This window comes from Lucilia sericata, unplaced genomic scaffold (assembly GCF_015586225.1).
Source record: "Lucilia sericata isolate MDLA Ls3-8-SP2 unplaced genomic scaffold, ASM1558622v1 Contig000146F_arrow, whole genome shotgun sequence".
NCBI lineage: Eukaryota > Metazoa > Arthropoda > Insecta > Diptera > Calliphoridae > Lucilia > Lucilia sericata.
In genome coordinates, this window is record NW_023994178.1 from 353845 (window position 1) to 366782 (window position 12938).

General features: G+C 30.1%; 1 protein-coding gene and 1 pseudogene across 1 annotated transcript; one reads left to right on the plus strand and one right to left on the minus strand.

Moving 5' to 3' along the window:
* Nucleotides 1-224: 224 nt before the first annotated feature.
* Nucleotides 225-10855, plus strand: LOC119601170. Its single transcript, XM_037951927.1, has 5 exons — nucleotides 225-244; nucleotides 9845-10043; nucleotides 10098-10286; nucleotides 10355-10564; nucleotides 10694-10855. Exons 1-5 carry the CDS (start codon nucleotides 225-227, stop codon nucleotides 10853-10855), a joined length of 780 nt encoding a protein of 259 aa, XP_037807855.1.
* A 112-nt stretch (nucleotides 10856-10967) lies between these two features.
* Nucleotides 10968-12240, minus strand: LOC119601171 (annotated as a pseudogene).
* Between the last annotated feature and the right edge of the window lie 698 nt (nucleotides 12241-12938).

Below are 12938 nucleotides of genomic sequence, written 5' to 3' on the forward strand. Positions count from 1 at the left end.
CTGTCTTCCAGCGAGTTAGTGATCACATCCCAGCTCGTTGGATTTGACTCCTCCGGGTAACCTGAAGTGGCTATTGATGCAGTGGGTACCATTGGTGGCTTTTAGAATTTGACTCTTTAACGTTATCAGTAGTTGCTACTGATGCTGTGGTCTTAGGTATTTTAGTGTCCTTTTCGAGGCTTGTTGTAACAGCCCTTTCAATCGGCACCTTCCCAATTTTGAATATGACAGCTTTAGAGGCGAAGTAAGTCCCACCTTGTTTCTTGGCAAGACTAGCCATAGATTTCTGGTCGATACCTATTATAAATAAAGTTTCCTCAGGTTCTTCTTTCCTGTAAAAGGCATCACATTTTTCCATGGCCAGCTCAGCATTTTGACCACCAAGAATTTCCAGAATACGTTCATTAGCCAGTTTACTGCCCCATCCTTTTATGTAGACAGTGGACTTTAAGAGCACCGGAAGCTCGCTCTTCTTAGCGCCGTCCCAGGAAGGAGGGACGGCCAAGTTCTTTAGGGTGCTAATACATTGGAAGCTCAAGCTATCTATTGGTTGTTTGCCCTTTGAATCGATTGCATGGTCCACTATCTTATTGTTCACCAGATCTTCTACCTTACTCTTTTGGTCTATTGGAATTTTGCCTGACTTAACCTTTAATAGCCAGATTTTCTTGTTTGAGCGGCAAAAATTAATTAATACATTTCTAAGCAACTTTTGTTCTACAACCTAGTTCATATGTAGTATTTACCTGTGTTATGTGACAAATACCTGGTTGGTTCCTAGAGGAACCTTCAGACACCCGGACTTCCAAATTATAAATATTGTAAAACGTACTTTAAAAGCAATATAAGCAATTTCATGGTTAATGAAGACAAGTATATTGGGATATAAATACAATATATAAAACAGCTCTTTTCTGAAGAAAAATATGATTTTGTGCGACATTTTCGACATCGAACTTTTGTTAGGGATGAATAATTTGGACTTTTTGATCGCAGTATGCCTTATATTATAAATTTTGGTAAGAGTATTATGTGATCTAGGTGAATATCGCTAGTTGGCAATAAACAGAGATTGTACGCCGACGTTTCAAAGCAATTTCAACCCCAAAATTTTTTGGTCGATCTTTTCCCACTCGAATTTTAACACAAGATTTCATCAAGCAATGACAGACTACTGGCACAAATGCTATGCTTCATTTTGAAATAAATCAATCAAAAAACATCCCAAAAATATCGATTTATATAATCTGATATATGAACAAATTTGAATCCTGGGTGCCTGGTGGTCCCTTAAAGAACCAACCAGAAATTTCTAAAAATCTCTCTAACTAAAGAAGTAAAATCACTTCAAATACCTATTATTGCAATAATATTAGGCAAGGATCCGTAAAATATTGTTTTCTGTTTAAAATTTTGTCGATTTACAACTAAATATTTTTGCCAAAAGTACACAATATCACAAAAGTAAATTTTTTGAGGTAATTGCATTCTTTTGAACCTGGACAAGTCAAAAGAATCTTTATTCCAACACTGATCAAAGAAATTAGTGCCGCTTGCAATTAAAAACATTTTAAAAGTCATAACATGAAGTTGACAAATATTTAAATAACAAAAAACTTAATTTTTATTGGTTGGTTCCTGGCGGTACCACCAGGCTATTAAGGGTTAAGTATTAAACAAAATGCAGAAAAATATAATAACTATTTTATCGTTATAAGCTAAATTTTGACATCTATTAAAAAAAAGTATAGTCATTACAGATAGAAAAATATTCTCTTTACTTTTAGAAGAAACCCGGGCAACGTACTACAACTATATAGAAGATAAAAATTTTCACTAATATTGGATTACAGCAAATAGTATTATTAAATATTTACCAGCTATGTAATAGAAACGTTTTTTAATAAATTCATAATTTTCATAAACTTTTTTATACACCTATTGCCGCTTTCAAGAAAATGTGTAATACATACGTAATTTATTGTCATGGTTGTATTTTTAGTATTGTTAATGACAGTACACATAGTTGTATTTTTTCGTATTTGTAATCACATTAATCATAGTTCTATTTTTTGTGATTAAAAATAAATTAAATAAAAAGTTCGGTGTTCGGCCAAATTTTTACCGAACTAGTGTTTATAAACCTGTTAAGCGGTTAACCGAAAAATCGGGTTTTATTGCATATTTCGGTTTTTCGCAAACCGTTTTTTTTAAACATTGGTTTTCGGTTAACCGAGTTATCCGGTTTTTGAGTCTCGGTTAACCGTTTCCAAAAAATTTAATTTTTAGTACAAAATTGTATGTTTTCTTTGATTTTTTAATTTTTGGATAGATAATTCCAAACATTATTTTCGGTTTGTGCATATAAAAACAGACCTAAGATTGTTAAACAAATGGAAATGTTAAACATATATTATGTATATGAAATGGAGATTAAGAATTTCAGACAATCAGGAAATTAAAAAAAAGTTGGCATTTAAAACAATAAAAAATTAACTATTTAAAGAAATTCCAACCATTTTATGAAGAAATTTGTTATTTATTAAGACGAATAAATAACTTTGATGATAAAATGCAGGATGCACTTGTTTACTGCGTGAGTATAATAAAAATCGGGAAGTTTCTCAAACGTTCTCAAAACGGGCTTTATTTATCAAAACTGGAGGAAGTCAGAATGACACCTGTCAATATTCCTAAGCGTCATTCACAGTAATTTGAACAACCACAGGCGTAGCGAGCGGAGGGAGGTCACAATTAAAGCAGGGGCGCAATGTCTATGTCGAGGCAGTCGTCGTCTACTTCCGTTCCCGATGAATCGTCGCACAGTGGTATGGGAAAAAAAGAGGGAAATAATTCGGTAACTTCTAAACGGTTAATCCGATTTTGATGAAATTTGGTATGCACAAAGAGGAGGTGTTGTCGAGTTTAGGTTTTGAATTTGGACTTTATAGTCCAACCAGGGGCCCGGCGGGGGGTCCTCAAATTAGGACTCCTCGGCTATATTAAATTTTTAAAACGATCCTATTTCTTCATTTGAGTCGAAGCGGTAAATTATCTCTTATAGTTTAGGAGATATTCGCATTTGAAAATTAAAATTTAAAAATTTTTACCGTCCTTACTTTAGTTTTTTGATAATAGCGGGTCCAAATATTCCCGATTTTCGCCATTTTTTTTATTCGCTTAACAACAAGTTTATATATCAAGCAGTGAAAGAATTATATAAAAATCATGACTGAGTCCAAAGTTATAGGCATTTTAATTTAAAAAATTAAAAAAAGACGATTTTTTGTAATTTTTTTGGGAAAAAAGCATCTTTTTCTTTTTAAGTTATCTAAAAAGTTTCTAAGAAGATGTATATAGAATTTATACTTTTTGGAAAGCTGACTTTACATAAAATACGATAAATGAAACAAAACCTAAAAATTTTTGATACCGAGGGGACCAGGTCCATTCAAAAAAACCCCATTTTTTATGGAAAATTCAATTTTGAGCAAAAATTCTCAAATCGCATAGTCGATATCAAATTATAGTGACCTGTTTTATATGACCCAATATGTTCTTAATCATTTTGTAACGGGTTTCGATAACCCCGCCCCTGGTATGGATATAATAGGCAAAAAACCAAAAAATCCCATTTTTGGGATTTTTTTAAAGTTTTTTGGGAATTTCGGGATTTCTAATAAGAAAATTAGAAATTTTTTTAATTTTGGATTTTGAGTAAAATAATCTACCTAAATTTCATCAAAAAACACTCATAAATAAAATTTTTATTGAAATTTGAAAAATTTGTATCTTCGCAAAAACTGAATAAAAAACATTTTTTAATTTTTTTTTAAAAAAGGTATTCCGCGAATTTTTTAATTATATACAGTTTTGAAAAATAGACAAAATTACCTTTCTATTGATATATAACATGCCTACCTAATGTTTTTTAAGTGGCAAATTAATTAGGGAAAACTCAACATTTTTTAGAAAATTTACCTAGCACTATTATTTTCAACCATAAGGTTAACTCTTAAATTTGTTACATATGTATATGGTAAAATCTTAGGTCTGTTTTTATATGCACAAACGGAAAATAATGTTTGGAATTATCTATCCAAAAATTAAAAAATCAAACCATTCAAAAAAACCCTATTTTTTATGGAAAATTCAATTTTGAGCAAAAATTCTCAAATCGCATAGTCGATATCAAATTATAGTGACCTGTTTTATATGACCCAATATGTTCTTAATCATTTTGTAACGGGTTTCGATAACCCCGCCCATGGTATGGATATAATAGGCAAAAAACCAAAAAATCCCATTTTTGGGATTTTTTAAAACTTTTTTCAATTTCAACCCCAAAATTTTTTTGGTCGATCTTTTCCCACTCGAATTTTAACACAAGATTTCATCAAGCAATGACAGACTACTGGCACAAATGCTATGCTTCACTTTGAAATAAATCAATCAAAAAACATCCCAAAAATATCGATTTATATAATCTGATATATGAAAAAATTTGAATCCTGGGTGCCTGGTGGTCCCTTAAAGAACCAACCAGAAATTTTTAAAAATCTCTCTAACTAAAGAAGTAAAATCACTTCAAATATCTATTATTGCAATAATATTAGGCAAGGATCCGTAAAATATTGTTTTCTGTTTAAAATTTTGTCGATTTACAACTAAATATTTTTGACAAAAGTACACAATATCACAAAAGTAAATTTTTTGAGGTAATTGCATTCTTTTGAACCTGGACAAGTCAAAAGAATCTTTATTCCAATACTGATCAAAGAAATTAGTGCCGCTTGCAATTAAAAACATTTTAAAAGTCATAACATGAAGTTGACAAATATTTAAATAACAAAAAACTTAATTTTTATTGGTTGGTTCCTGGCGGTACCACCAGGCTATTAAGGGTTAAGTATTAAACAAAATGCAGAAAAATATAATAACTATTTTATCGTTATAAGCTAAATTTTGACATCTATTAAAAAAAAAGTATAGTCATTACAGATAGAAAAATATTCTCTTTACTTTTAGAAGAAACCCGGGCAACGTACTACAACTACATAGAAGATAAAAATTTTCACTAATATTGGATTACAGCAAATAGTATTATTAAATATTTACCAGCTATGTAATAGAAACGTTTTTTAATAAATTCATAATTTTCATAAACTTTTTTATACACCTATTGCCGCTTTCAAGAAAATGTGTAATACATACGTATTTTATTGTCATGGTTGTATTTTTAGTATTGTTAATGACAGTACACATAGTTGTATTTTTTCGTATTTGTAATCACATTAATCATAGTTCTATTTTTTGTGATTAAAAATAAATTAAATAAAAAGTTCGGTGTTCGGCCAAATTTTTACCGAACTAGTGTTTATAAACCTGTTAAGCGGTTAACCGAAAAATCGGGTTTTATTGCATATTTCGGTTTTTCGCAAACCGTTTTTTTTAAACATTGGTTTTCGGTTAACCGAGTTATCCGGTTTTTGAGTCTCGGTTAACCGTTTCCAAAAAATTTAATTTTTAGTACAAAATTGTATGTTTTCTTTGATTTTTTAATTTTTGGATAGATAATTCCAAACATTATTTTCGGTTTGTGCATATAAAAACAGACCTAAGATTGTTAAACAAATGGAAATGTTAAACATATATTATGTATATGAAATGGAGATTAAGAATTTCAGACAATCAGGAAATTAAAAAAAAGTTGGCATTTAAAACAATAAAAATATCAAGCAGTGAAAGAATTATATAAAAATCATGACTGAGTCCAAAGTTATAGGCATTTTAATTTAAAAAATTAAAAAAAGACGATTTTTTGTAATTTTTTTGGGAAAAAAGCATCTTTTTCTTTTTAAGTTATCTAAAAAGTTTCTAAGAAGATGTATATAGAATTTATACTTTTTGGAAAGCTGACTTTACATAAAATACGATAAATGAAACAAAACCTAAAAATTTTTGATACCGAGGGGACCAGGTCCATTCAAAAAAACCCTATTTTTTATGGAAAATTCAATTTTGAGCAAAAATTCTCAAATCGCATAGTCGATATCAAATTATAGTGACCTGTTTTATATGACCCAATATGTTCTTAATCATTTTGTAACGGGTTTCGATAACCCCGCCCCTGGTATGGATATAATAGTCGATATCAAATTATAGTGACCTGTTTTATATGACCCAATATGTTCTTAATCATTTTGTAACGGGTTTCGATAACCCCGCCCATGGTATGGATATAATAGGCAAAAAACCAAAAAATCCCATTTTTGGGATTTTTTAAAACTTTTTTCAATTTCAACCCCAAAATTTTTTTGGTCGATCTTTTCCCACTCGAATTTTAACACAAGATTTCATCAAGCAATGACAGACTACTGGCACAAATGCTATGCTTCACTTTGAAATAAATCAATCAAAAAACATCCCAAAAATATCGATTTATATAATCTGATATATGAAAAAATTTGAATCCTGGGTGCCTGGTGGTCCCTTAAAGAACCAACCAGAAATTTTTAAAAATCTCTCTAACTAAAGAAGTAAAATCACTTCAAATATCTATTATTGCAATAATATTAGGCAAGGATCCGTAAAATATTGTTTTCTGTTTAAAATTTTGTCGATTTACAACTAAATATTTTTGACAAAAGTACACAATATCACAAAAGTAAATTTTTTGAGGTAATTGCATTCTTTTGAACCTGGACAAGTCAAAAGAATCTTTATTCCAATACTGATCAAAGAAATTAGTGCCGCTTGCAATTAAAAACATTTTAAAAGTCATAACATGAAGTTGACAAATATTTAAATAACAAAAAACTTAATTTTTATTGGTTGGTTCCTGGCGGTACCACCAGGCTATTAAGGGTTAAGTATTAAACAAAATGCAGAAAAATATAATAACTATTTTATCGTTATAAGCTAAATTTTGACATCTATTAAAAAAAAGTATAGTCATTACAGATAGAAAAATATTCTCTTTACTTTTAGAAGAAACCCGGGCAACGTACTACAACTATATAGAAGATAAAAATTTTCACTAATATTGGATTACAGCAAATAGTATTATTAAATATTTACCAGCTATGTAATAGAAACGTTTTTTAATAAATTCATAATTTTCATAAACTTTTTTATACACCTATTGCCGCTTTCAAGAAAATGTGTAATACATACGTATTTTATTGTCATGGTTGTATTTTTAGTATTGTTAATGACAGTACACATAGTTGTATTTTTTCGTATTTGTAATCACATTAATCATAGTTCTATTTTTTGTGATTAAAAATAAATTAAATAAAAAGTTCGGTGTTCGGCCAAATTTTTACCGAACTAGTGTTTATAAACCTGTTAAGCGGTTAACCGAAAAATCGGGTTTTATTGCATATTTCGGTTTTTCGCAAACCGTTTTTTTTAAACATTGGTTTTCGGTTAACCGAGTTATCCGGTTTTTGAGTCTCGGTTAACCGTTTCCAAAAAATTTAATTTTTAGTACAAAATTGTATGTTTTCTTTGATTTTTTAATTTTTGGATAGATAATTCCAAACATTATTTTCGGTTTGTGCATATAAAAACAGACCTAAGATTGTTAAACAAATGGAAATGTTAAACATATATTATGTATATGAAATGGAGATTAAGAATTTCAGACAATCAGGAAATTAAAAAAAAGTTGGCATTTAAAACAATAAAAAATTAACTATTTAAAGAAATTCCAACCATTTTATGAAGAAATTTGTTATTTATTAAGACGAATAAATAACTTTGATGATAAAATGCAGGATGCACTTGTTTACTGCGTGAGTATAATAAAAATCGGGAAGTTTCTCAAACGTTCTCAAAACGGGCTTTATTTATCAAAACTGGAGGAAGTCAGAATGACACCTGTCAATATTCCTAAGCGTCATTCACAGTAATTTGAACAACCACAGGCGTAGCGAGCGGAGGGAGGTCACAATTAAAGCAGGGGCGCAATGTCTATGTCGAGGCAGTCGTCGTCTACTTCCGTTCCCGATGAATCGTCGCACAGTGGTATGGAAAAAAAAGAGGGAAATAATTCGGTAACTTCTAAACGGTTAATCCGATTTTGATGAAATTTGGTATGCACAAAGAGGAGGTGTTGTCGAGTTTAGGTTTTGAATTTGGACTTTATAGTCCAACCAGGGGCCCGGCGGGGGGTCCTCAAATTAGGACTCCTCGGCTATATTAAATTTTTAAAACGATCCTATTTCTTCATTTGAGTTCCGATTAAAAAAAAAAAATCGTATATAGAATCTCCTCATCAAGCACTATAAAAACTGTCGTCGTAGCGGTAAATTATCTCTTATAGTTTAGGAGATATTCGCATTTGAAAATTAAAATTTAAAAATTTTTACCGTCCTTACTTTAGTTTTTTGATAATAGCGGGTCCAAATATTCCCGATTTTCGCCATTTTTTTTATTCGCTTAACAACAAGTTTATATATCAAGCAGTGAAAGAATTATATAAAAATCATGACTGAGTCCAAAGTTATAGGCATTTTAATTTAAAAAATTAAAAAAAGACGATTTTTTGTAATTTTTTTGGGAAAAAAGCATCTTTTTCTTTTTAAGTTATCTAAAAAGTTTCTAAGAAGATGTATATAGAATTTATACTTTTTGGAAAGCTGACTTTACATAAAATACGATAAATGAAACAAAACCTAAAAATTTTTGATACCGAGGGGACCAGGTCCATTCAAAAAAACCCCATTTTTTATGGAAAATTCAATTTTGAGCAAAAATTCTCAAATCGCATAGTCGATATCAAATTATAGTGACCTGTTTTATATGACCCAATATGTTCTTAATCATTTTGTAACGGGTTTCGATAACCCCGCCCCTGGTATGGATATAATAGGCAAAAAACCAAAAAATCCCATTTTTGGGATTTTTTTAAAGTTTTTTGGGAATTTCGGGATTTCTAATAAGAAAATTAGAAATTTTTTTAATTTTGGATTTTGAGTAAAATAATCTACCTAAATTTCATCAAAAAACACTCATAAATAAAATTTTTATTGCAATTTGAAAAATTTGTATCTTCGCAAAAACTGAATAAAAAACATTTTTTAATTTTTTTTTTTAAAAGTATTCCGCGAATTTTTTAATTTTCAAAAATTATATACAAAGAAAATAGACAAAATTACCTTTCCATTGATATATAAAAAGTATTCCGCGAATTTTTTAATTTTCAAAAATTATATACAGTTTTGAAAAATAGACAAAATTACTTTTCCATTGATATATAACATGCCTACCTAATGCTTTTTTTTTAAATCGGAACTCAAATGAAGAAATAGGTTCGTTTTAAAAATTTAACATAGCCGAGGTGTCCTAATTTGAGGACACTAAAATCGGATTAACCGTTTAGAAGTTACCGAATTATTTCCCTCTTTTTTTTCCTATACCACTGTGCGTCGCGAGCCTATTTATTTATACTTGATAGTCCTGGACATAAAATTTGTTATTGATATAGATGCATCCTATCAATAGATGCATCCTATCCTATGGCAACTTCCATATACCTAACGAATCAATAATATCTTCAGTACAGCAATTCTGTAATTTTTTAATTTTAACTACCGATATCGTAAAGTAACGAAAAATATCGGTTGCATTAACGAATGTTCTATTCTCTAATTTAAGTTAACGAATATTATCGTTAGAATATTTTAACGATAAATATCGGTACAAATGTGAGAATGTCAAAGTTGTATAAAAAATAAATAAAATTATTAAAAAAAGTTTATGCATAAAAATGGAAAAAAAAAGAGTAAGTATTAAATTATAAGCGAAAATTTTGTGTAATTTAATAATTTTTCCTTAGGAAGAAAACACGAGGCCCTCGAGCCACAGCAGCACAACATGCCGCACTTCTTTCTTTCCTGGAAAATGAAAAAGGTTTGGCTGAAGGCAAATTTGCTGCCTTGCATGGTAAGGAAATGGCAAGGAAGAAATGGGAAGATTTGGCCAATGAAATAAACAAAATTCCAGGTGCATTTAAAAGTGCTGACCAATGGCAAATTGTAAGTATTTTTACCATAACTTTACAAATTATTTATTTGTTATTTAAATTCTAGGTTTGGAGGGACATGAAATCAAAAGCTTCCTCAAAATTTAAAATTTTAAAAAGAGAGAGAGCAAAGACTGGAAATAAACCCCTATCAGAAGATTTCCTTTCACCCTTGGAAGAGAGAATAGTAGGGATTGTCGGTTGGGAATACATGATGGGGAATGAAAGTGTTCCAGACAGTTTTGATACCACTGTGGTAAGTTAATTATGAATACGATTTAAATTAATATACACTTATATTGCGTTCTACAATATATACAACAGTTAAATGAAGAAATCACGATCACTGGACAAGAGGAAAATTTTACAGAAACAGTAGAATTTGAATGTGAAGCAAGTATTTCAGAAGTTCCCACTACATCGAACTGCGGAAACGGAAATAAAAGTGAAATACCAAAAAAGCGCCAAAAAAGGGAGTGTTCTATTAAAGAAGAGTTTTTACAAATTGCAAAAACTCAGGCTGATGCAATGATGGTGAGTGTCTACAGTGTCTGATTATATATTAGGTCTACTGAAGATGTAGGGTACATATAGTTGGACTTGACTGATTAAACTTACTTGTTAATATACATAAATAATTTATAACTTTTTTATCATTTTCAGAATTTAGCAAATGCGCAAAAAGAAACGGCAAAAGCTTTAAATAAAATATCGGATAGTTTCGTCGTTCTAAACGAGATTTTGGCCTCTTATAAGAGAATGGAAATTGTACTTTCAAATATAGAAGAAAGCGTCAAATTAAATAACTTTGTTTTTAAACCTTAATTGTATTTATTGTTTTTATTTTGCCTTTTTTATTGTTTAAATTTAAAATAAAATCTTAATTTTTATTAAAAATGTTTATGAATAATTTATTTAGTAGCTATTTATTAAATAATTAACTAAAGTATTGTTCAATAATTTGGTTTTGAATGCGTCTTGCTACTGAAAGTAGTGATTGGTTTTGTTCTAGGGATTCGTCTTGACTTTGAAAATGTACTTCATCATTAAACTCATTAGATGAGAAGTTGTTATTCTGACGTTTAATGTTATGCAGTACTGTACAAGCATTTACTATTTTCCCGGCAAAAGCAGGTTTGTATTGTAGAGTTCTGTGCCTTGAAAGACATCTCCATGTTGCTTTTATAACACCAAAAGCCCTTTCGATGCAGTTACGAGTTTTACAAAGCGCTTCATTATATCTAAATCTTGGTGTACCGGGAGTTTCCTCTGGCAAAGGAGTCATAAGCCAAGGCTCTAAAGGATATCCCATATCACCTGAAGTATGTAATTATAGATAGTTCCTTTATGTTTATACGTATTTGTATATACATAAATATTATCATATAATTGACCTATTAAAAACGTTCTTTACTCTCCACTATTGAATGTCCTTTCCAGTAAAGTTCGTACAGGACTTGAGCTCCATATATATGCATCATGTCTGGAGCCTGAGTACTGTGCATTCACATTTAATATTTTTAAGTATGGATCACAAATCTAAAAGTAATGCATAATTTATATTTTAAGTCTGTAAAATACCAATTTCCATTCATATTATACCATTTGCACATTTAAAGAATGGTAACCATGGTGGTTAACGTAAGCTCCTTCGTTGTTTGGAGGAGCAAGAATAGCAACGTGAGAACAATCAATAGCACCAATACAGCCGTCAAAGGGATATGAACTGTTTCGAAATTGTTCTTTAACACTGTTCCTTTCATACGTTGTTATCGGGAACTTGACCCATTGCTTCAATAACACATCATTGATTGCATCAGTAACTCTATGTAAAGAACGACTAACTGAGGGTTGGCTTATAGAAATGCCCCACTGTTCACCCACAGGCCTTTGAAAACATCCCGTTGCATAAAAGCGAATTGCAGAAAGAATCTTAAAAAGCTGTCTTATTTACTTATTGGTAATTTTAAAGATGAATTGTCTACCTGTTTTTCCGGGGAAATTCCAGTAATCCTATTACAAGTGAATCTGTGTTGTATTGAATCAATAATGTCATGCATTTTACTTTTATCTATCCTATAGAGCAATACAAATTCGCGATCACTCAAATCAAATGGATTTTCCATATTTCGAAGTATTCTTCGTTCTTGAGTCCGAATATGATGTTGAAAATGATCTTCCAAATACATACCAATATATTCAAATGCCATTTTTGTGCAATTTTGTAATATTAAATAATTTATTTAAATTATTCTTCTATTTGATCAATAAAACAATGTTAGCAATTGATAAAAAGTTTTATATTTTATTGAAAGTTACCTTTTTTGTTAAATTTATCTATAGAATTAACAACATTATAAATATCGTTATGTTTTAACAAGAACTATTTGTTAGTCGTTAGCTTATCGAAGGTTTTCGTTAACTACCGACAATGATTACCGACAAAAATCGAAAATATTTTACTACAGAATAGCACTTAACTAGAATTATCGTTAACTAACGAATTTTGACTATTTAACGACAAAATTTTGTCGTTAAAAAGTTACTGAATTGCGGTACAGATCTATATAAGTTTGTTTTCTTGTGTATTAATGTAATTCATAATGTTTCGCAAAATTACACTTTTCAACTAAATAGTAAAATATTTTAAAGATTTCCAAACATTTCGGTTAACCGGTTTTATAGAAATGGTAAATTTTCGGTTAACCGAAAAACCGGTTTTACTAACAGTCAGTTTTTTACAACCACTAGACCGAACGCCGAACTTTGGCCGAAAGTCACATTTACCGTACACCGAACCCGAACGTTCGGTCGGACTCTATTACTTATGCATGCAAGAAAATTGGGCCTTTAAACGAAAATAGACTATAGGCGAAGTGGACTTAAGAACAAATAACTTGTATAAAAT